The sequence below is a fragment of the Rhamphochromis longiceps genome, linkage group LG6 (assembly GCF_057381845.1).
Source record: "Rhamphochromis longiceps isolate RC_006_pf linkage group LG6, R_longiceps_female_GT1.1, whole genome shotgun sequence".
In the NCBI taxonomy this organism is placed as follows: Eukaryota; Metazoa; Chordata; class Actinopteri; order Cichliformes; family Cichlidae; genus Rhamphochromis; species Rhamphochromis longiceps.
This window is the reverse complement of record NC_140562.1, coordinates 21356180-21381214: the sequence shown is the minus strand read 5'-3', so window position 1 is coordinate 21381214 and position 25035 is coordinate 21356180. Positions and strand designations below refer to the sequence as shown.

At 41.8% G+C, this 25035-nt stretch overlaps 1 protein-coding gene across 3 annotated transcripts in view; it reads left to right on the top strand.

Annotated features, from left to right (window-relative positions):
• The window catches only part of herc3 (HECT and RLD domain containing E3 ubiquitin protein ligase 3), a 34182-nt gene extending 11873 nt beyond the window's left edge, over positions 1–22309 (top strand). For all 3 annotated transcript variants that reach the window (XM_085409680.1, XM_085409679.1, XM_085409681.1), the window contains 16 exons: positions 123–247; positions 414–473; positions 2922–3033; positions 4234–4423; positions 8333–8496; positions 8659–8772; positions 8979–9002; positions 9107–9205; positions 9314–9484; positions 9569–9712; positions 12262–12428; positions 14845–14911; positions 16219–16301; positions 18634–18817; positions 20525–20627; positions 21530–22309. In XM_085409680.1, the coding sequence (XP_085265806.1) occupies positions 123–247; positions 414–473; positions 2922–3033; positions 4234–4423; positions 8333–8496; positions 8659–8772; positions 8979–9002; positions 9107–9205; positions 9314–9484; positions 9569–9712; positions 12262–12428; positions 14845–14911; positions 16219–16301; positions 18634–18817; positions 20525–20627; positions 21530–21738 (2016 nt within the window). In that variant the 3' untranslated portion in view covers positions 21739–22309. The remainder of the gene's footprint in view (positions 1–122; positions 248–413; positions 474–2921; positions 3034–4233; positions 4424–8332; positions 8497–8658; positions 8773–8978; positions 9003–9106; positions 9206–9313; positions 9485–9568; positions 9713–12261; positions 12429–14844; positions 14912–16218; positions 16302–18633; positions 18818–20524; positions 20628–21529) is intronic.
• The last annotated feature ends 2726 nt before the right edge of the window (positions 22310–25035 follow it).

Genomic DNA, 25035 nt, shown 5'->3' with positions numbered 1-25035 from the left:
GCCTCTTTATTTTGTCGACGCAACCCAGATCAAACTTTCCCACACAGACTGCAAAGGACCAAAGCAAAGTCTTCCGTGTTTGTAACAGTGGTGTTATGTGTTCTCTGTCTTCCCCTCTACAGACCTCTGTCCCCTCGGAAGACTTCAGAGTGATTAATATTGGCAAAAGTCTCTCACCAATCAATTATGAAAGTTTGAATTCGTTGAGGCTGAAACTGATGTACAACACAGACTCTAGCATCACAAAGTAAGCCAACGATAAAAGGGTATTGTGTCAGATATTTTAGATTATAAGATAGAATGTAGACTCATATATAATTGGTTTACACAAATACACACAGAGCTTAATTCACTTTAATCACTGGAAAGTCTCCCCCGTTACATTTTCATTGTAATGTGTGTTTCGTTTACAGTGACGTCATAGTTCAGCTGTCGTCGACGGCGTGCTGGAATGCCAGCTTCTTGGACCAAAGGTGCATAGACCTCACCTGCATCAATATGAGAAATACACAAATAGTGCAGTCAGGACTTGTTTTATATTGGAGCACGGTTGCATGTATTAATGCAAAAACCTTCAGTGGAAGACAAAACACCACTGAGCTTACATTTTTCTAAGAGCTTTTCTAAAAGCTTACAGTGCTAAGAGTATTAGTGAATCTACATAGACAAGATATTTTTTCTTTAGAAAAGGTACTTCATATAAATTAGATTTTGCTACTTTTACTTAAGTCAGACTTGTAATTTTATTTTCACCTTTAAGAAAAAGAAGACAGTGTTGACCTTGAGGAGGAAACATTTAACAGTTAATAAGATATAGCACCAAAATGCGAAGTGTAAAGAAGAGCTGAAATAATTAATTAAGAGGTGATAAAAATGTTTAAGTTCCCACCTTAATAGTGCAGGATTTAGTCAGTATTTGCCAAACAAAACTTGGATGCATGCATACCATCTGGATGACAAGTTATGACCAGATATTTTATTCTTCGTTCTCCGTCACTGTCTGTGTTATTATTAGAAGAAGTGTTTGATTTCTGCAGGTTGAAAATGTGACAATGATTTATGTTAGACAGGCACGACATATTTAAAATAGTTAGTACAATTATGTGCTGCACGTGTGCTACGTCTGTATCGCTACTGTGCTGAGCCAAAAATAGCACATGCTCAGGATATTTGGCCTTGGTTCAGGCAGGTGACAGATGGCACAAACTGCAGTCGCGCTCGACATCAAAATTGCAGTTTTTCCACTGAATGCTGCCACAGAAACTCTCCCAGTATTTTAGGACAAAAAAGGGCACCACAGTCCCCAACAAAGGTTTAAAAAAAAAAAGGAAACAAGAAGGATCTGTTAGCGTTTTATTAGTACAGATTCATCACAGAGTAACTTCTTAAGCCCTTCAGGTGTGTGCCATAAATGAAGGAAACGCATGCCGTGTGATCAACTCACAAAGATGTACTTTCTCTGTCAAATACCCTCAAATCAATGCATATCATCTTATCCAGCTGATTGTCAGGCCTGGGAAAGATGCTATCTGTTTGGTTAGCGAGATCTGTGCGAGTCCATCAACCTGTGTGTTGACATCATGATGTATGTAGGACAAACTAATCAGCAGATACTTATCGCGTCCTGGGAATGAGTTGTAGAGGTCACCGGGTTGGAAAAAAAGGCCTCACAGACACATGCGTGAAAAATGAATCTTTCAAAAACTGAAATGCCACAGGAGGTAAAACAAATAGTAACATCCATCATAAAGTAAGTAAGTAGTGCATATGAAATACAGGAGGACAGACTTGTACTAATTGTCTGACTAAATGGAAATAAATGTTAGTTTCTGCCTTAGTTAATAACATGAAAACCTTCCCAAAAATGTAGCCATAAAAACTGTATTTGTATCTCCTTTTATTAGGTACAGCTGTGGGATTTGCTGCAGTTGTTCAGAGCACATCCATGCACAGGAAGTATTAGCATCACAGTTGGGACCCAAAACTGCTCAGATGGTGCTTTAAGCTCAGAGAGTTCTCTGAATTTAATGGGTCATTGCTGTGACTCAGTAGTTTTGTAGCACAAACCGCTGCACCATCTGCAGCACTGTTTGCTCTTTGACAAACAGTCACCACAGGATCTCGTCTAATCTGACTGAGTGGTAAATGGTAAATGGCCTGCATTTGTATAGCGCTTTACTCAGTCCCTAAGGACCCCAAAGCGCTTTACACTACAGTCATTCACCCATTCACACAATTGCAATGGCAAGCTACGTTGTAGCCACAGCTGCCCTGGGGCGCACTGACAGAGGCGAGGCTGCTGGACACTGGCGCCACCAGGCCCTCTGACCACCACCAGTAGGCAAACACGGGGTTAGTATCTTGCCCAAGGATATTTGGCATGCAGCCAGGAGGCAGCCTGGGATCGAACCACCGACCTTCTGATTAGTGGCTGACCTGCTCTGCCACCTGAGCTACAGTGCTGTAAATAGTTGCCATTAGGGATCAGTCCACTGTGTCAGTCAGTATTTGTCTTGTTGTGCCTATAGGGAAGGAAGATGGCATTTACAGATAGCTAAATCTTTAATGCTCAGTGTCAGTGATATGTTGAGGGTTGTTTAAGGCGAAGCAGCGAGTGTGTTTATCAACTGGTTCTCACTCTCGTCATCTCCCAGGCAGAAGAAGAGATCTGCTTAGGGATAGACGTAAATACATTTAGGCTGCATGTATACTTAACCATTGCTTATATTGCAGTGAGTATTATCACACCTACCTAAAGGTGACTCACAGCTGACTTGCTGGATGACAGCTTGGAGTAGACCTGTGTTTAATCCAAAGCAACTTTCCATCAAAGCTTTATCACGAATTCCCTGAATATGAGCTCTGTTTTTTATCCTTTGCTGAGATCTCACTTATATCTTTCTTTATCTGCTTTCTCTCAGTGATGATACCCATTTCAAAACCAACCCAAAGATCCCAGGCATCGATCTCAACTCTGTCAGAATGCTGTTTGAGACTCTGAGCAAACCAGCTTTCTCTGAACTCATGGAGCAGGTACTGCTTCTAACCTCCAAACCCAGTTTACTGTATGTCTCTAAGGACACATGGTGCATGTGTTTGATAATGGCTCCTGTTGTTGTCTGACTTTCTTTATCTGACCAGAAGCATGAATAATAATGTGTATGTGTTAGTCCCCATAGGGAAATAGTTCCTCTGCATTTAACCCATTCACCCAGTGAAGCAGTGGGCAGCCACCAATGCAGCGCCCAGGGAGCAGTGTGTAGGGACGGTACCTTGCTCAGGGGTACCTCAGGGTAGCCGTTCAGTGGAGTTGAACCCCCGACCTTCCGATCATGGGGCCACCACTCTACCTACTGAGCTATCCCTTGTATACTAAAGAAAATAGTATACAAGTTTTGGTTTACTCTAATCACCTAATCAATTACCTTTTAAGCTATTACACATAAAGTGGATTCATAAGCAATGAATGTAACGTAACTGTCACCAGACAAAGCTGGTGAGAGCTGTGAAAGATTTAGTGTCAAACAGTTAATCTCAGGAATTGAAGGAGTTCTGCGTGAATCCTAATGAACCCCTGTGCCTCTGGCTGTAGATGTTGCTGCTGAAAATCAGCTGCTCACTCCAAATTAAAACCTCATTGTTTGTATGTAGGTCACCAACGTCTAAATCCATAGTGATTTTCATAGAAATTGGTATCAATGAATGTGATAGAAAGTGATTTTTGTCTGAAACGCTTTGTGTTTTGGCTCCTTAATGATGCAGGTTTAATACATGCAGGGTTTGCTTTGTAACCATTCATTTGGTGGAATAAAAAAAGAAAAAAAAAAGAAAATCCATGTTTTGAAAGTACATCAAGTTCTGCCACAGATCCATGGCACAAAATGGAGAACTGGTTGACGACTCCTAACATTGGCGCACTAATGTTATGTTTGGGACTGAAGTGGCCTCAGTCTGATTGATACAGGCTGAGGCCTCTTTCCCCAACCACTAAATAACCTCTTGCAAAATTTAGCAACTGACGTTTTATCGCTGCTGCCTCATTCATCCAGCTTGTTTGGAAATATAAAAATATCCCATCACATTCAGCTTTTTTTTTTTTTTTTTTTTTTTTTTAAAAACAGTAAAACCCTAATAATTCTCTGACTGCATTTTGTCTCTAACATGAATCTTCTTTCTCTGAGCAGTGTAACTAAACAGAGGGTGTAATGTCTGCATCCTCTCTCTCTTGTTTAGGCCACCAAGAGTTTTGAGAGCCTGCTGATCCCTCAGCTGCCACGCTCCCCTCCTGATGTCGAGGCCATGAGGATCTACCTCATATTGTCAGAGTACCCGGCCCTGCAGGACTCCAAAAACTACATCCGCCTCACTATACCCCTAGCAATGGCTATTCTGCGGCTAGATGCCAACCCCAGCAAAGTATTGGGTATTACATTTGCACGACCACACTGAATACAGTTTTTCATTCAGATTTGACTTTGGGAGATAACTGAGAACTGTGAAGCTCAGCAACTCTGTGCTATGTCCCACCATGTTAAGCTTACGCTGATGTTTAGAATATATCGGTATCCTCGTCCATATCTGTGCTACGTGTGCTTCGTCAGCAACAGATAAAAAAACACCACCCGGACAACAATATTTTCACAGCATCTTCAAACATTAGAGCCTGGCTCATATGGGCTAGCAGGAGGGACTATGCGCTTACCTGCTGCTCTCTGGCAGGTAGCTCCATGCCCTCCTGGGTTTTAATTGCACCTTAGAACACACATGCATCAACACTACAATGAGCGGGTGGAGGGAGGTGTGGAGTCTTCTCTCACCCCCGTTCTCTGCGGCCTGCTGGAGCGGGGGGGCTAGGAGGAGTTGGCCGTCCGACTGCGGTCTGGAGTGTGGGGCCTCCCTGCTGCTGCGGAGTCGGGGCGGTCTGCCTCTCCCCACCGCAGGGGAAAGGGTAACACCACCTGGGTCTGGGTGCAGTTCCCCCCTCCAGGGGCAAGGGTACCTAGACCCGGTTCGTAGAGTACGCTTGGGGAGTGTGATCGTGTGTACAGCGTCTCTTTATGTCTGTCTCCACGTTGGTTGAGTGTGGAGTAAGTGCATATGAGAGCATGAGGGTGGGAATGGATGTTTGTATATGTGTGTGCCTGTATGTCTGTGTCTATATGTCAGGTTGGGTGTCAGACGCCACCTCTCTGGGGACATCTCAGGCCCTCCAAGGTTGGGAGGCCTATCTCCACCCACCACCACTTCCCCTGCCAGTGGCGGACTCCCTCAGGTGTCGGTGTGTTGGTGGTTCTTTGTGTCTGGGGGTGGGCGTCCGGGTACACACCGGCTCACTCCTTGGCGGCCGCTTATCGGGGCCTGGAGCCTGGGGCTCGCTCGGGCCACTTCGGAGGTGGGGTGCCCCCGGCCTCTCGGCCTGGGGCTCGGTCACTCAGGCACAGCTGGCTGCCGGCGGAGCTCAGGGCACGTCACTGCAACTCCCCCTGGCTTCTGCTCCGCGGCTGCTGAGTGAGCCCTCATCTGGGACTCTCCTCAGCTCTTACTGGGACAGTGGCGCGGCTGCCCCTCTGTTGGTCTTCCTTGGTCTCTTGTGTTCTGGGGGCCTCTGGATGTCTGGAGTTTTGATCTCCTCCATACCTGCTTCATGCCCTGGAGGACGGGGCTGTGGCCCCCCCACACTCCCTAGCAGATCGTTACATGGAGAAACCTTTGGAATGCAAGCATGCTGATCCACACAGGTATGCACACAGGTGTACACACGGGTATTCACAGACGCGGACTACAGCTTTCTTGGCTGCTGCCTCAAAGCACATTGTGCGCTGTCTATCTTGCGTGCTGCACAATATCGTTTATTATTTAGTATCTACTGATATCTACTGCTAGCTAGTTTATTGTGATGGTGCTGTTTTTTTTATTATGTTGCTCTTTGTTGTCTGCTTTCTCTTCTGTTTTTTTTCTCCATACAGGTGACCCAGGTGTTTTGCTTTTTATTTTTTTTTATTTTTTTCTTTCTTCCCCCCCTTCTCACCGTCTCTTCTCCCCTTTGGTTTTCTTTCTCTCCCTCTCTTTCTTTCATTCTTTCTCCCTGTCCTATCCCCCAGTCATGTCTGTCCCGTTTGTAACAACTGAAAATAAAATAAATTCATAATTATAATAAAGGTCAATCAAATGGACCAATATGGCAAGGCCATGATGATCCACTTGGTAAAATAAATCCGCTTGGCATCTTTCTTGGCCTTAAGACAACAATTCTGATGGCTAAAGATCCAAACGGGACACAAAAAAAGAAAAAAAAAAAAAGAGCCTGGCTCATATGGATTTTTGAACTCACTACTGATATTTGAGGAAAACTAGGGGTTTTAACAGAGGTAAAGGTCAGTTACTAGCCCGTCTGCTAGTTTAGTCTTCAGTCTGTGGCCACATGAATCAGTTTAATAATAATAATGTTTGTTTTTTTTCTTGGTGGGTCCTGAAAATTACTTTCGTGCATTTATTTTAAATATTTGGATGATATTTCATAAAATGTTGTTGACACTTTCAAAGATATTCATAGTGCTGCTGCAATAATACAGACGAGTGACAAAAGCGCTCTGGAGAAAGGTTTGTTCACCTCTGCACATGTGACCGACTGCTGCGTAAAACTGTTCATGCATGTCTGGTCTACGCCACACAAACATACATTCACTGGCTATTTTATTAGTTACACCTTAGACCCCTTTTTGCTATCAGAACTGCTTTAATACTTCATGGCATCGATTTAACAAGGTGCTGGAAACATTCCTCAGATTTTGGTTCTCATTGACACGGTAATGTCACACAGTTTCAGCAGATTTGTCCATGATGAAAATCTCTCATTCCATCACATCGCAAATGTGCTCTGAGATTTGGACTGTGGAGTCCATTTGAGTGCAGCGAACTCACTGCTATGATCAAAAACGATGAGATGATTTGACATTTGTGACGTGGTGCGTTATCCTGCTGCTTCCTCAGAAGGGACAGTACACTGTGTCATAAAGGGATGGACATTATCAGCAACAGTATTCAGGTATGCTGTGGGCTTTAAACTATGCTCAAATGGTGCTAACTGTCCCACAGTGTGCCAAGAAAATGTGCCCCACACCACCAGCCTGAACTGTCATTACAAGGCAGGATGGAGCCACGATTTCATGTTGTTCATGCCAAATTTGAACCCTGCCATCTGAATGTCACAGCAGAAATGGAGATTCATCAGGCCAGGCAACGTGTTTCAGTCTTCTGTCTGAGCCTGTGTGAACTGTGGTCTCAAATTCCTGTTCTTAACTCTCATGAGTAGCAACTGGTGTGTTCTTCTGTTGTTGTAGCCCATTTTCTTCCAGGTCTGACATATTGTGAGTTCAAAGATGCTTTTTTGCATACCTTGGTTGTAACGAGTGGTTATTTGAGTTCCTGTGCCCTTATTGTCAGCTCGAAGCAGTCTTGCCATTCTGCTCTTTGGTCTTTGGCAGCAAAACATTTTGAACTACTGCTCAGTGGATGGTTTCTCCTTCTCAGGCTATTTTGTGTAAACCCTGAAGATATTTATATGGGAAATTCAAATTATATCAGCAGGTTCCGAAATACTCACACCAGCCTATCTAGCACAACAACCACGCCACGTCCAGAGTCACTTAAATCATCTTTCTTCCCCATTCAGTGCTCAGTTTGAACTTGCGTACATCCCTAATTAGTTACTGCCCTGTGGTTGGCTAATAAGATATTTGTGTTAACAAGTTGTTGAACAGGTGTATCTAATGAAGTGGCTTTAAATTATTTAAGTGCTAAAACAGAATGTCTGTGAAGGTTCTCAGTCATCCAGGTCATCGTAGTCAAAGGAGCTTGCAAAGAAAAGCGTCTGGACTTCTTTAAGTTACTTGAAGACATTTCACCTCTCATCCGAGAAGCCAGAGTTTCGGGTGAGTAACTCATCCGAAACTCTGGCTGATTGGGACCCACACCCAGTTTCACACCTTGGCTCAGGCGATTAGAGGATCATCAGGGGGTCCTTTTGTCCCTCTGTGGGGGGGTTACTCCCACTAGGTTTATATCTGGGACTCTCCACCATTTGACCTTAGAACTGAAGAAGCGTCTCGGATGAGAGGTGAAACGTCTTCAAGTAACTTAAAGAAGTCCAGACGCTTTTCTTTGCAAGCTCATTTGACTGCTAAAACAGAAGCATTGCTATTGTGTAATTCCTGAAATTCCAATACATCATAGAAGAAACTGACAACCTCAGTGCTACTTGAGTCCACCATAAAATATCATGGTGTATTTGGTTGAGGTCATTTATTTTCCTCTCCTTTTTATGTCTCTGCAGACAACTGGTGGTGTATCGTGGATGGCAGCGTGTTCACCCGAATGGTCGACATGTACAAGAGCATTGTTGTCTTTATGCTAACAGGAGGCAAGACGGTGCTCGTGCCCATGTTCTATGAGAACTATTTTCTTGCAACTCTTCGGCTGCTGGAAAAGCTCCACAAGGTATTCACAAACGACACTCGCCGTTCTCAGCTGTGCTTGTTCGGCAATACAATCCAAGAAGGAAGTGTTTGTGTCACGGTCAGATGGTTCTCGGTAATCTGTAGTCTGCCGTGTACTGTGACATTTCCTGGAGATCAGCAGGTTTTTGTTCCATGTTACCAGGTAAACTTGAAGGCACAACACGTGGAGTACAACCGCTTTTACATCCCAGACGTCACCAGCCTCGTGGACATCCAGGAAGACTACCTCAAATGGTTTCTGAGTAAAGCTGAGATTGTGAGTACTGAGTTTGGGATAGGTTTTTGGGAAGGCATCTGTGTTTGTCAGGTCTGTTTGTCTCTTCTTGCTGCCCACTTGTTTCATAAACAACACTCGGGCATTGGAAGGAATTTAAAAATCTCTTCGTTTCTACTTTTAAATGTCTTTTTATTTTTCAAGTGTCAGGTTTGATCAGATGACTTTTCTTTCATTCTCATTTTTAGAAAGTGGGATCATCCCCTTCACAGGTAGTTGAATTAAAGACTCAGTTATTAAGATAAATGATAATAGATAAATGTGATTCATTTAAATGGTGATGGTTTATTAAGCATTCATTCTGTTTTCCCTGCAGAGTGACTTTCCCGCAGTAAACCTGTGTGCCTACCCGTTCATACTGAACGCAAAAGCCAAGACAACCATGCTGCAAACTGATGCTGAACTGCAAATGCAGGTATCCGCTGCTGACAGACTTTATGTGTCAGCAAATGTTTCTTAATTGTTCTCGTTCTCATGTGAACATTGTTTCATCCATTTCTCTCCACCTGTGTCCGTTACCAAGATGGCAGTAAGCGGTGCAAACCTACACAATGTCTTTATGCTGCTCACACTGGAACCCCACCTCGCTAGGAACCCTTACCTGGTGCTCCATGTGCGCAGGAGCCATTTAGTAAGCGACACACTACGTGAGCTCACCATGTACTCTGACGTGGACCTCAAGAAACCACTCAAGGTGAGAGGCGGCACTCACCGGAGGCGTAACTTGGACAAAGCGAAGATTTGTTTTTGTTTTTCATCTGCTTCTTCCTCCCTCCAGGTGATCTTTGATGGAGAGGAGGCCGTAGACGCAGGCGGCGTAACTAAAGAGTTCTTCCTGCTGCTGTTGAAGGAGCTGATGGATCCCGTGTACGGGATGTTCACTCATTACAAAGAGTCCAACCTGCTCTGGTTCTCAGATAAAGTGAGTTTCCCTGGTTGACAGTTAACAGGCAGTGGAATTAGTATGTTAAAGTATTTATCGAGTATATTTAAATATAATTAAGTCTAATTTTAGCATATTACCTTCAACTTGAAGCATTACGGTGAGCCGCACTGCTGCAGACAGTTAAACACGGAGCTCTTTTCCAACTGCTGCACCTGCTGTGAACAGGTTTTAATGAATGAGTAGTTGCAATGTCTTCAAATAGGAAACTTCATCTTTTGAGATGGTTATCCAGAAGAAAAATGATACTTAATCTGGAGACTGTGTTTTAAAACATCAGAGACAGATCAGAGACAGCTTATTTATTTATTTAGTTTATGGATAATTTAGAAACACACAACTGTTTAAGTAACTTTGGATATGAACTAAAATCATCGGTTAATTCCTAATGCACAACAGTGTAGCACAGCTAATCCATGCTTTACAGGGGTTATTGCATTTCAGTCACAAAGCTGAAAGCTGCATACAGTGGTCCACTTTTTTTTTTCTACCTCTGAAAGAAAAAGAAAAATACTGTGACTCTGCAGACTGAAACATATTTGGACTTGCTGACAATAAGCAGCCTGTGCTGTTGGCTTTTAGCTCAGCTGTTTTCTGGGAAGTAAAGCGTTTAGGCTAATAATGATATTATGAGATCTCAGTGACGTCAGAAAAGAAAGAAGATTTAAGTAATTAGTAAGCATACTGCTCCTGTGCTGTGTGTGTAAATTGCACTCAGCTTTGTTTTAGGTTTGAAGCATCTTGTCTGGGCTGTGTGGGGTCCAGCCTAATTTGCCCCTTGGAGATAATGTCTCTTTGACATGCGCAGGATGGACGAGTCATATCTGTTGCTCAAAAAGAGAAGTCAGTGTTTCAATAAATCCACTGACCTTTTCCTTTTAGTTTGAAGCCTTTCAGCTTTCTTTTGTCTGGGTTTGTTTTTTTGTTTTGTTTTTTTTTTGGACTAAAGAGCAGTCGGCCTATAATTGATTACCCGAATGTGGACTGGCAGTTGTTTGACTGCTGCTGTTTTTTCCAAGAAGAAGAGCTGCTGTTTCTGCAGTTATACACAGAGATGCTGTATGTCAGTGGGAACACTAAGGTTTACAAAACACTCACCTCTATAAGGGAGCTCGTCCCTCAGCCTTGACCGTCATGCTGACTGAGATTGGAAACAACATAATATTAGCTCTGTTCAGTCAGTCACCTCTCTGTCATTCAAATTAAGGTCAAAATCACCCCCCCCCCCCCCCCCCCCCCCCCCCCCTTTAAACTAACTCTTTGTAAAATTATTAAGTAAAAAAGTAAGAGGTATTTGCATGAGAGTAGCATTTATTTTATATAGTCCAAGATTCCTTTTCTGGCACATAATTATAACACACAGTTGCAGCCATAGTGATAATCTAGAAGATGTCAAGATTTTCTTTTGGAGTGAGACAGAAGGACATGATTAGAAATGAGTACACCAAAGGGACATCTCAGGTTGAGTGGAGACAAGAGATGGTTTGGACATGTGCAGAGGAGGGACAGTGAATATTGGAAAAAGGATGTTAAAGATTGAGCTGCCAGAGACGAGGAAAAGAGGAAGACCACAGAGAAGATTCATGGATGTAGTGAAGGAGGACATGCAGAGGGTTGGAGTGACAGAGGAGGATGTCAGGGATAGAGTGAGATGGAGGAAGATGATCTGGTGTGGCGAGTTGCGCTCGAGGGGTGGTGTTGTTGGTTTCAGGGTCCACTATGTTGTTCCAGAATATCTCAACTATTCGGTAGGTTAATGGTTGGTGTATTTTTAGGCACATACTTAGCGATCATTGGATGAAGCCCACTGGTGATCTACTGACCAGCTGTTTGTTTCAATTCAAACAACTGTCATGGCTGCCATAGCCTCTACAGACTGCTTTGTGTAGATGAGTTAGTGAAACAGCTTCATCAGCTTTCTTGTGTTTTTGTGCCTTGTGATACAACATACAGTCTCTTTCTTGCACGAGGGTGTAACCATTGACATCCTCACATCTGTCCATTGCCAGTTTTTTTCATTTTGTACAAATCTGGCTAACTCTTCCAAGTTTTATCTTTTTTTCCCCTTCTCTTCAGCGTCCTTATACTCATCATAAAAATTCCCTTTTAGCACACAAACACAAACAATTTTCCTTGTTACTAAAGCTGATTCTTAAGTGTGATTTCACTAACTCGTCTACACAATTTTGTAGAGGTAATAGAAGCTTTGGCAGTTGTTTACTTTAAATGACAACTTTAATCTCCATATTTTGGCTTTATTCTATCCTTATGATAGCATATTTACCTCGAAGCTCTGATATCTTAGAGTTAAGAAGAAAGGTACCTTTTTCATATTTGTATAGTTCTGTGAGTGTGAATTTACTGCTGGTGTACCGTATAACATTTTTCAGCTCGTGGGATGTGAGAAATTGTCGAGTTACGTTGAGCCAGCTGACATGATGCCACCAAAGACTCTGCTCAGATTTCAGCCACAGAGAAGTGGTAAAAGAAAGGCAACAGGAAAATAATGTTTCTGCGTGCATCTCCAGTGTTTTGTAGAGCAGAACTGGTTCCACCTGATCGGGATCATCTGCGGTCTGGCCATCTATAACGCCACAGTGGTGGACCTCCACTTCCCCCTGGCTCTCTACAAGAAGCTGCTCGAGGTGTCACCCACGCTGGAGGACTTCAAAGAGCTCTCACCCACCGAAGCCCGGTAAACATGGCACATTGCAACTCACCATTTATTTTTAATTCATTTTTTAATCTATATATTTATTTATATATAAGGGTTAATCTGTACTCTGAGTTGGTAAAGACTTAAAATAATGAATGAAAGAATTCAATTTTTGATCAAACTTAGCAGAACAGTCTTTAAGTTTTAAGAAATGACATGACATCCTTAAAGCATAAAGAGAGATAACTGTGGGATTAGTGGACTTCCAGGGGAATAGGATGCAACTGAAGAGACCTCTTAGGTGAGAGGTCTTCAAAACTTAAGTCAAGTTCTTTTTCAAGATCCTTCAACTACCACGACCTGAATGACTGAGGACCTACACAAACAATAGGAAGAAAGATCTCACCAAAAGCGATGTTTGCATGCAAGCAAGGTATGTTTGGGGAACAAGTGGAACCCCCAAATATAGCAATGGAAGTGGTCAGTTTGTTATTGGGTTCCTAAAACCTTCCATAAAAAATTATGCAGTCTGAAGCAAAAGACAAACAAGGTGAGGCATGACATCTGGCACATTGGTCCATAATGTTGGGGTAAGTTCTTGATAAATAAGACCTTGAAAAGTGGATTCTATATCTTAAATAGTGTAAGTTGAAACCTGGCACAGAATCTAATCTGGAAATAAAGAAATAAATGGGACAATAAAATAACTTGAATGCCTCGATTATGTCACAGAAGATAGGAGGCATAAGTAAGAGCACAGGGTTTTTTTCAATAACGGCATCGCAGACTTAAAATGACTTAAAATGAGACTTCAAACTGAGACTGAATCCTAAGATTGCGCGTAAGAGGAGGGAACTCACAGATTTTTGCGACCTACTGTGTAGCATTTGTATTTCTGGGAGTTAAGGTGCAAAATATAAGGAGGAGAATATTTAAATCAAGCACGAAGTTTACAGTTTTGGGTTTTTGTGTATTTTTCTTAATCACCTGTAAAACTAAACACACCTGTTAGGTTCAAGGTTCAAGCTTCTTTATTTGTCACATGCATAGTTATACAAGTATAACACACAGTGAAATGTAGTGAATGTTAGCACTATTTGGTGAATGCACTCAGATGCTGTTTTGCTCTGTTTAATAAATCTTGCCCTAATAGGTGATGGAGAGTAGATTAGAGAGGCAGATGAAGAAAAGGATGAGCGAGATTGAATCTCAAGTCTACACTCGGCGAGTGAAGCCGGTCGATAAATGTATGAATATGTGAAGACCGATATATAAAACGTGTAAATTGTTCTAATAAAGAAAGTCCCAATCTGGGGGCTTTACTGTCCCACAGAAACAAAGAAATAAATTGGTGCAATGATTTTAAAAAATGCCTGGAATAAAAAAAGATTATGACTCCATTAATTTTAACCTATTAGCAAGAAGAGAAGAAAGTCTGGACACGCAGGGCTGTCAGAGTAAAGTGATGATAATATCTCAGCCTTGGGCCAGCGACTTGAAATAGTCCTCCTTTAGAAGGATGTTTACCTTCATCGGGGTTAGGATCAAATCTGCACCCGGATGCCAAATCCGTGTGCCACTTGTTTACATAAGCAGTGTTTTTGCTTTTCAGAGTAGCAGTGAGATTGTTTGCCACTTCATTGAATTTAGAGCAGGAACGGTCAGCATTTCCGTTCAGCCTAATTGTCTCCAGTCAACTATTGATTTTGCGATTATCCATTGAATGTGATTACCGATACGTACGGGCTGCAGCAGCCTGTTGCTCTCGAGACAACACCATCTTAAAGGACACTACATCTTAAAATGTTTGTTCTTATTATTTTGTCTGTCTTTTTGAGCCGTTCAGCTTCAACAGGCTAAAGGCAGCACAGTGGAGACAACACACAGATAAGAAGCAGACACCAGCTCTGCTTTCTGATAAAACATTGTTTGATATTTTCTTTGTACTGTGACCTCAGCCGAGTAACTTGGGTCAAATTGCAAAACAATAATAATATATCCCCTTTGGCTAATTAGCATTTCCGTTGGCAGCCGATTTGTCCTTCCTGTTATTGGTGGTTATAACATCTAGCATTTTCTTTTCAGGAAAACTAACACAACACTCCCTGTGAGTCATTTCCTATTATTAATAATTCACCTCTAATCTGACAGAGCCTGTGTTCACGATTTGTTTCATCTACGGAGCTGTTGGAGCAGCACGGCTGATCCCTGGGTTTTCAATGTAAAGGTCAAACGTGGATAGAGTTGAGAGTTAAATACAAGTATAACACCAAAGAGCTGCAAAGAGTGTTACCGACAAGTTCTGTATTACTACAGCTCCAAGCAGTGACTATAACACTGTGTGTAACACCATAATACAGTTTTAACTTTCCTTGTTTTGCTTCTGTCTGCTGAGCAAATGACAGTTTGAGTTTTCTGTGTTGGTTTTTATGAGTTGATTTCTTTGTTTCTCCAGGAGTTTACAACAGCTTTTAGACTATGAAGGAAGTGACGTGGAGGAGACGTTTCTTCTCAACTTTGCTGTAAGTGTAACTTTTTATTTGTTGATTTTTATGCCACGTGTGTGAAAAAGGCTGGTGTTATTCTTTATTTTGTTTATTGTTAATATGTTCCTTGAAGTTCTACGTTACAGAATGACTCACGACTGTTCGTTCTTTGTCGCCTTGGTGGTATATTTTGGGTCATTGTTGTGCTGGAAGACACATCCATGACCCATCTTCGTTGTTCTGGCTGAGGGACAGAGGCTATATTTTACATTACATGGCCACAGTGGCCCCTCATTGTGTTGAAGTCGTCCTGTCCTTAGCAGAAAAACAGCCCCAAAGCACAATGGCTTTACCTCCCTGCTTGACTATGTGGATGGTGTTCATACTCAAAGAATCTCGTATTTCAAGTCAAGTTGATGTTAAAGAGTCTGATCTTTGGTTTCGTCTAACCGCGGCATTTTCTCCCAAGCCTTCTCTTGCTCATTGGCAAACTTAAGACTGGCCGTTACAAGTGCCATCTTGAACACTTCATAGGTGGTGAAAGATTTTCAGTTCATTACAACGTAGCATATTGCCAATGGTGTTCTTGGTCCTGTCTGCCAGTTTTGGGGTGATGCATCACCCTCATCCCATAGGGCAGGCTTTTCATGGTGATCAGTTTATATTTCTTGCATTTCCAAATAATCACACCAGCATTGTCACCTTCTCTCCACGCTTCTTGCTAATGGTCTTGTGGCCCATTCCAGCCTTGTGCAGGTCTACAATCTTGTCCCTGATGTCCTTTGATGGCTCGTTGGTCTCCCTCATGGTGGTGATGGAGAGGTTAGAATGGAAGAAATTGATATTGTGGACACGTGTGCTTTATATACATAACAAGTTTGGATCAGGAGTCTCTGTAATTGATTGACATACATTTTAATCTGTGTACCACACAGGCACTAGGGTGTTTACCTTACAATATGAAGAGCCTTGAGACGACTGATTTGGCGCTATATAAATAAGACAATTGAATTGAATTGATCCTCTGGCTTCTACAATGTGGGGTTAACTGAAAATGAAGTACAGCACATGTTAAGGGATCCTTGGTTGTAAAGATCTGTGATACAGAAGAAGGGCCTAAAACAGTCTTTGACTGCAGAGGAAAATATGTGTGTGTGTGAGGTTTAGCTGACAGACGGTTTTGGTGTTTGGAAAAAAACAAAAAAACAAAACTGGAGCATCACAGGACTTCTTTAACTTTAAAATGTTAAAAAAATAAAGCTGCAATTATCTTGTGCGGCTTGTGCACTTTTGCAACGTAAAAAAACTCCACAGTGAGTCTGTTTGTTGTGCTCATGTCTTAGATCACCAGGGAGAACTACGGGATGACAGAAGTCAAGGAGCTGATTCCCGGAGGAGAGAGCGTCGCTGTGGACAAAAACAACAGGTTTGGTGACTCGACAAATCAAAAAAACGCACACTGAAAATTTAAGCTGACTTTTCAGCACGTTTCAGTCGGTATTTCAGGAGGCAGAGCAGGTCACCTACTAATCGGAAGGTTGGTGGTTCAATCCCCGTCTGCTCCGGTCAAATATACTTGGGCAAGATACTAACCCCAAGTTGCTCTCCCATGCATCCATGGGAATGTGAATGTGTGTCAATGCTGGATAGAAAGCACCTGGATAGGAAAAGCATAGAAAAAAGTGCTGGTGTGAATGAGTGAAGCTTTATAAAAAGCTCTTTGAGTTCTCAGAGTAGAAAAGCTCTATATAAGAACCAGCCCGTTTACCAGATTAGATTTAATTTCATGAACGTTTCCATTTTTTCAGTGCTACACGCTCTGTCCTCTCTGAAGGAAGAAGCAAAGACTGTGAGATTTTACTTTTTTTTTCCCCGCACAGAGATTATAATGCGCTCATAGAGCCAGCAGCTTGTGTCCCATTGTTGGAGCTGAAGGCCACGATCTGTGCTGCACACACAGACACAGTTTTTTAGATTCACTCACACCGTGCTATTGCGCCTCATTTCTAGCTGCTGTCCTTGTGCCAGTGGCACTGATTACAGCGTTATGTGAAGGAGTTCTCAGAGAGAGAGCGTTTGGGGGCGGGCGGTGTCAACATGTCTGGCTGCTGGTGCTGAACAGATGGCGAGAGCAGCAGTAACACAAATTGTTTCTCCAAAATCCCTTCGACACAGATATGGAACTAGAACAAGAGGAATATTAGATTGTGGTGTTAAAGCAGCATCTCATACCGCACGTTTTATTTTGATACTGAAGGTTACTTTATCAGACTGATGAATCCTGCCTTTGTTTTTGTTTCGTTTTGTGTTGTGTAAGACAAGTTTGGTGTTTGCAGGGCTTTGTGACCCCTGTGGGTGTGACTTGCTTGGCTGGGAAGACTGTAGCATTGGTCTGAAGCCTGTATTTATTAGCTTGTTGACGTGAAGCAGTTGTGTGCGTGTCTGTGCGCTGGTTTCCTATATGAGAAGACCTGCTTGTGTATTTCTCTCAAATTTCAGGAGAATCAGAATCAATCAGAATCAGAATACTTTATTAATCCCGAGGGAAATTAGGGTTACAGCAGGCAGTACGCTAATGGCGCATGCGCACTTACAAAGGAACCTTCTGACCAACTGTTGGAGCATGTTGGTCCTTCTGTTGGTACCTTCCCTGTTTGAACGGGGGTTTGTGGCAGCAGCTGCTACACAGAGTCCTCGCTTTCTAAATGAAACGACATCATTACTTTCTGTGTGTGTGATCAGGGAAAAGGTTTTAAAAATCTGGTTTCTCTCTTTTTCTTCTTTCTTGGAGTGATTGCTCGAGGATTGCGCGTTCCTGAACATTTGAGTTAAAGTAACTGGTTTCTTCTGAATCCCCGACATCTGATTCACTTTGGGATTTTTAACCTGTTATTTTGAATCTATTAAGATGCTGTTATGCACTGTGTGTGGTTGGCTTGGGGTTTCCTGTTGTTGTAGCTGAGTACATGTCTTAGACAGAGATAGCCTGAGTGAATATAAAATGTATTTATTACGGGGAAAGAAAAGTTCTTAAAACCTAATTGCTCCCTAAAACCAATAACTAGTTGTGTTACCAGTTAATAGTTATTAATGCTTGTGCAATCAAGTGTTTGTAATTACTGGCAGTGAGTGTTTCACATCACTGTGGAGGGATTTTGTCCCACTCCTCTTTGCAGAACTGTTTTAATTCAGCCACACTGGAGGGTTTCTGAACGGCCTGTTCAAAGGACACGACAAAGCATCTCAATCAGACTTAAGTCTGACTTTGACTAGTGATGGAAAGTGACAAATATGTTCTGCTTTCTTCTCCCTTTTGTCTTTGACATGTTTGATAAATGCATGGATCTCTGTCACTGACTTTAGTGCAGTAGTTGCTCAGCCCAAACTAAAGCTTTCCATTGGTTTCCCAAATTTAAAAATAATGTTGAAGCTGCACATTCCTCTCCTTCAGTACAGAGGTTTAATCTACCTAAGCAACTTCTGCGCTAAGACCTCACAGAGGTGTAAACAAAATTAGAGCGGGCTGGATGAAGAGGACGTTGATGAGTTCCAAGCAGGTTTCAAGAAACAAACCAAAAAAAAGCTTTGAACAGACGGCTCAGACAATGTGAACACACTCGGATTCAGACACAATGAGAGAGGAAGAGAGTGTTTATAGTCCCACTTTGACATCTGAATAAATAAATTTACTGAACCTATTTGTGTGTGTGTGTGTGTGTGTGTGTGTGTGTGTGTGTGTGTGTGTGTGTGTTTTTCAGGAAGGAGTTTGTGGAGGCCTACCTGCGCTACGTGTTCTCAGACTCGGTGGGGGAGCAGTACTCTGCCTTCTCCGCTGGTTTCCTGAAGGTGTGTGGTGGTGAGATCCTGTCTCTGTTCCAGCCCTCCGAGCTGATGGCCATGGTGGTCGGCAATAATAACTACAACTGGGAGGAGATGGAGAAGGTCAGTGTGTGGTTTAATCATCTGCACATGTACTCCGACTGCTCTGATCAACTTTCCAGCTCAGGGTCAGCAAAGCCTCTCCTCACTGTGTGTGTTTTTCTTTTTTTGTTGTTGTCATTGTTGGATTAAAATCTTGAATCCCCTGCAGCACAAGTGTTTGCAGACCAATAGTTTATATGTGAAAGATTTGTTCAGATGCTGCATTTAAAAAACAAACAAACCCTAAAATCCTTGTCATCGACCACAGGAAAGAATGATGTAGTTTTTAGCTTTGTGTTTATATAACCAGGGAACTGCCTCGCTCAGAATAACCACTGCAGCCATGCCTGCGGCTCTACATACCAGCCTCAGTGAATGATAGATGTTTAGCTTTAGCATCGTAGATTAGAACGGTAGTGAGAAACACCCTCAAACATTACCTCAAACCATCACCTCAGGCGGTGCTACATTGTACCTGAAAGATTAATTATAGGTGTTTACGTCTTTAGTAAGAAGCAGGAAAGAAAAGGCTCTTTCACTGGTGTAAGACACAGATACCGGCGAACCACGTTTGGTTGTTGCGATTGTCTTTTTACTGGATGCAAAAGAAAAAATGGAACAATAAGTATAAATTCTGCAGTGCTAAAGCGACAAAAAAAATTGAGTTTGACGCAGTATTAGCAAGTTAGAAATCAAACTTCAGGAGATATTTCTGTAGTGTGCTATTCCAGTGTCATACGGTCATTTGAGAGTGTCCTGAAACATCCATCCCCCCTGCACCACTTTCTGTTTGAATGTCAGCGCAAGGGCAGATGTTTCAGGACATTAAAAACATGAACCAAAGAATTTTTTTTTATCCAAAACTCATAAATACACTTGTAGTAATGTGCAGTTTTTAAGAGAATCAACTGCAATGAATGCCCATAGAGTGTGAAGGATTGTTTGGGATGATGGGTTTTTACTTGTGTACATATATTTACTTTATATACATATTATTTTCAAATGTTTGCACTGATAAGACTGCATCAAAATTCATTGCACATGTGTAATGATAATAAATAATTTATAGATTTAGTTTACTTTTTAATGTTTCAGCTGTTTGTGGTTTACCAATCTTACATATTGTACCTTTAGTTGCAAAATACTAAAACGTGTATTATGTTGTCAGAAATATTCTAAATATATATTCACAAATCATCATATTAGGTAAGTTAAAATTTAGATTGGATGGTGAAGAAAACTGTAGATAAATCTGATCTTTTCTGAAAGGCTCGTTCTCGTGTGTTTCGTGTTATTCCTGCCAGATGTTGAAAAGGCACACCTCTGGATCATTTAATATGGAGGCGAATAAATGATTTAGAAACTCCGCTCTTGTGGGTTGTTGTGACATTTGGCTTACTTTGCAGCTCTGGATGTGATCATAAACGGTATGAGCCAAAACAGTTCTTCACATATTTTACCCGTGACTTTATCTCCTGTGTCCAGAGGTCCTTTTTGTGCAGATTACAACATCTGCACAGCAGATTGTTTTGTCAGATGTCAAAAAACTGGGAAACTGATTTGTTTTGTTTTTTAGGCCAGTAGTTGCAAAAATCACCCAGATTGTTGCACGTCTCTGAGGACTTTATTTCCTGACTGATAAGGAACTAACATGTTTTCCACAAATCAAATTGTTTACTGATGGTAAAACAGGCTTTTAATCTCCAAATCTCTCCTCTCTTTCTACAGAACGCCGTTTATAAGGGGGAGTACACCGCCACTCATCCAACAGTCAGATTGTTCTGGGAGGTTTTCCACGAGTTCCCTCTGGAAAAGAAGAAGCAGTTCTTGTGTAAGCCTTTAATTGCCTCCTTAAATGATCTGCGTGGCAGTTTAATTCTCTTACCCGCAGTCGCTTTGCAGTGTAATAATTTGCAGGTCATGAGAGCAGATCATGAAGACAGCAGAGCTGCTTCGTGCTGCTTCAACGAAAGCGAGAACTTTTCAGTGTTAATGAAAATAATCACACATTTCAGGAGTTTTGAATAAAGTGTTTCATTCAGATTCAACTGTTTACTTTACAAGACCTCAATTATGCTGAATTCTTTAGTAATAGTAAATGATATGATTAAATAATGTCGAGCATAGTGATACCGCTGCTGTTGTGGGAAGTGTGGCATGACGATGTCCTGTTAAAATCACCCTGTGATTCTTGCTCCTAGATCAGAGGTGTCAAACATTTGGCCCAGGGGGCAGAACTGGCACTCTGAAGGGTCCATTCAGGCCAGCTAACCACAAACCTAACATTTGAACTTATGGGTCGTTCGCTGCAGCCACTTTTAATGAGTCTCTGAATGCAGAATTTCAGGTTTTTCAATCTTAATAATGAGAATAATGCAATTTTTTTCTTTTTCTTTCTTTTTTTCTGTTCTGTAATTTTACACATTTATTTAAAGTGTATTTAAAGCCCAAAGAGTTCTGTGGGCAGGTTTCTCTGTTAAACAAGCATTTCTTTGCAGTGTAAAAAAACATGCATGTTGCTTTCATTGCAACCAAGAATGACTTTTAGCCAAAATATGAAAATCGGAGCAATATTCTCTGCGAGTCAAAAATTGTCTAGACAGGCAAAGACCAGATTTATTAATAACATCCAGAAACATCAAGCTTGTGTCTGCACAAGAGCACAAACATGTTTCAGAGAGCTTCCCTAATTTTGTTTTACCTCTGTTCTGTATGTCCCCTTTCTGCCTGCAGTGTTCCTGACCGGTAGTGACCGCATTCCCATCCACGGCATGGAGAGCCTGCGCATCATCATCCAGTCTACCACAGCAGAGGAGCACTACCTGCCCGTGGCCCACACATGCTACAACCTGCTGGACATGCCCCGCTACCAGACCAAAGAGATCCTGCGCCGCCGCCTCACTCAAGCCGTGGAGCAGTACGAGGGCTTCAGCCTGGTCTGAGGGGAGTCCCAGGGGAGACTTAACGCACTTTAACAGCAATACACCCCCACGTGAGTGTCAAGAGTGTGAGTGGGCAATTGTTGGACACGGGAGGGTCACTCTGTTTATATATGGTCTAACAAGATCGTTAAGCATCTTGAATCTTAAAGGTCTATGTATGTAAATGCAGAGTGTTATTGCTTTTTTGCTTTGGGCAAAGTTCCTCAGCCTTCCAGGACCATTTAGAGGAGAATCAAATGACTGATAGATAACAGCCAACATGGAAATTAACCAAAAAAGCACTAAATGGACTAAAATGTGCAGAACAACCCTGGATTATGAAAACTTCGGGACCTAAAAACCAGGACCAGAGAAGGTTGAGAAACTCTTAATTTCTTTTTGCTTTGTTTTGTTTGCAAAGCTGTGTATTTTATATTCCTTAAATTCTATTTTTAATCATTAAAGAATCATGTTATTACCTTGAGACAATATATTGCTTTTTGTTACTTTTAATTTATTAAATAGAGTGGTTATTTTTTGACAAAATTAACACACACACACACACACACACACACACACACACACATACACACACACATACATATATACGTGTATGTAAATAGCACTTTGAATATAATCTTCACTGTGAGGTTGGGAGGAGTGTTAGTCCCGCTGATCCTTTTAAATCTGCCACCAGCATGTCCTCTATGCCTGATTCTGAAAGAGGACAAGCGAGTCAGGCAGGGAGCGAAGCATGCTGAACATCGTTTGCAATCCCTCGTTCTGTTTTAGCTGTGGCTCACAGAGCAGCTGACTTTGTTCTTGAACCTGCATTCAACAGTGTTGCCTTTCTACAGCAAAACCTTCTGTACGGAAACAAAACTTTATTTATTTATTTTTATTTATTTATTTTTTTGTGGATGTGTGTGCATGTTACAGAGTGAAAACAAAGACCAGATTGTCATTTAGCAGTGACGTTTTTGGAAATGTGATTATTCGCTTTCATGCAAGAAAAGCATGTCAGCTGAATATGAAGCATCAGTTAGCATCGCTCAGACTGGAAGTGGTAGCAAATACATGTTTGGCTCCTTCAGATGGACACAAAAAGATCGCACTTCCTGTTGTTACAAGCATGTGGATGTCGCGCTTACTGGCTGTTTAGTTAGATTTTCTAGCTGAAAGGGGCCGCATCATCTGCGAGGTCGCAATCAAACAAGACCCCATGAGATGACTGTATTTGGACTAATACGCTAAGATGTTGAGTTTGGCATTAGCCGTGATGAGTTATAGAACAAGTCTGTGCCCCTATGTGGTTTTTATGAATGAGGAACTGTAGATACCAGGCTTTAAATACACTTTGTAATTGTATTAAGTTGGGTGTCTTACCATGGCAGTCAGTGGGGATTAACTTAGCCTCAGCCTCCAGTGGCCACTACAGGAATTGCAGTTTTTGTTGTTGTTTTTTTTTTTTAGTGCTTCCAGGTTTGCTTATAATATCTAAAATGTGACCTTGCCATCATACCTTTGCCCTCGATGACAGTGCCTAGCAACAACATAACCACAGTATGAAAGGTGGAGCTAGTCAAGATAACACCACCCATGGACAGTGAAGACCCTAGCTAATCATTTTTGCCTGAAACTGGACGTGATGAGCGAGGAAACCGAGGGACAGTCAGCTTATCCTGGCTAATCCTCCTTTGTGACTATAAAATAATTTACAAAATGAACTTCCTGTTTCATTCAGTGTGAGCTAAAACTAACGACTGAGCCCATAAACTCTTCAGAAAAATGTCTACTGAGGTTACAGAGACATGGAGCCCAGGGCGTGTTCTCCACGAGAGTCGCCCCCTAATGGCCATTCTAAAGAATCCATATTTTACTACAGTCTGTGCGAGCAACAGGTGAAAGACCCAGAAAAAGAGAGCACCTCTTGTTTAACCACTCTGGTTTCCAGCGATACACACTCCATGTTTGCCGTGGCGTGGATGCAGAACAGTCTCCTTGATTAGTGCTAATTTTAATCGCTTTCGTGAAGTATTTTGAAACAGATTTTTAGATACACATTCTGATAGTGTGGTCCCTGACACAGACGAGTATCTGAATACAGTCAAAGTCCTTCTTGGCCAACGCAGCGGTATCTCAACAAACCAGGAGTTCGTCCTGTTTCTCTCTTCAATTCCATATAGTCTCTTTCAGTAGACACAGTAGATTTAAATATTCAGGAGGACACGACAATCCCAAACTGTCCAATCACAGCCATCGCAGACTGTGTCCATGTGGTGTGTAGTTACGGTGTAGGCTGCAGGGTTGCAGATTTACAAATATAAATCCCCTGTAAGTGTGGATGACAAAAACTGTCATTTTTGTGTTTATGAAACTTTTCTCCCAGCCTTATTCACGCTTCTTTTCCCCCCCTAACAAACACTCTCATGGCTTCTATAAAATGATGACTTAGACCTCAGAGGGTTAAACAAACTTTGGTCATTTTTAATCATCAGAGCGGCTCTCAGTTGGATTTATTCACCGTGTGACGGAGCCAAACTAGCCGTGTTTTTGCTAGGCCAAGCAAACCGATTCCTCTGTAATGACATTTGAACCGATCTGCTAAGAAGCAAATAAAAACATGTCCCAAAATGTCACATAAACCTAAATATACAAACAGAGTTAATAATTGTTATTTGTCTGGTCTCCAAGTGGAGATGAATATTTTAAGAGTGTGGGCAGATGACTTAGTAAAAAGTCTGCATATAATAGCCATTTGATGATAAACTGTACCCATCATATTATTCCAAAAGTTGCCCTGATGATGTATAAATATTCCTGCAGTGACACCTCGCAGTACAAGATAACATTTAATTAGGTTGTGTATTAGCGTGACGTGCGTGGAATCGTCTCGCATATATATAATATATATTTTATATACATTTCATACACGACAGTGGTGTTAATGTGACTTTGGGCAGTAAAATGACTCGATGTGTTCTGACTAACACGTCCTCTCAGCAATAACAACCTGAAGCAGCCCACTTCTGTACTCACAGCTCTGGGCCAAACATATAAAGGTCTCAAATGCTGGCAGTTCATCTTATTGCTTAGTTCTATACTGCATGTGTACACACACACACACACACACGCATATTCAATCAATATTTGTCTGATTAAGGCTCCTGCAGAGTTTAGTCCTATGCAAAGGTTTGTGAAGCCCTTGACTTTTTTGCACCTTTAAATGTGCTAGAGAATACGTTTTTTTTTTTTGTTTTTGTTTTTTTTTAAATCATTATTTGACTGAAATTTACTCAAAGCTCTCTGTTCCAGCCA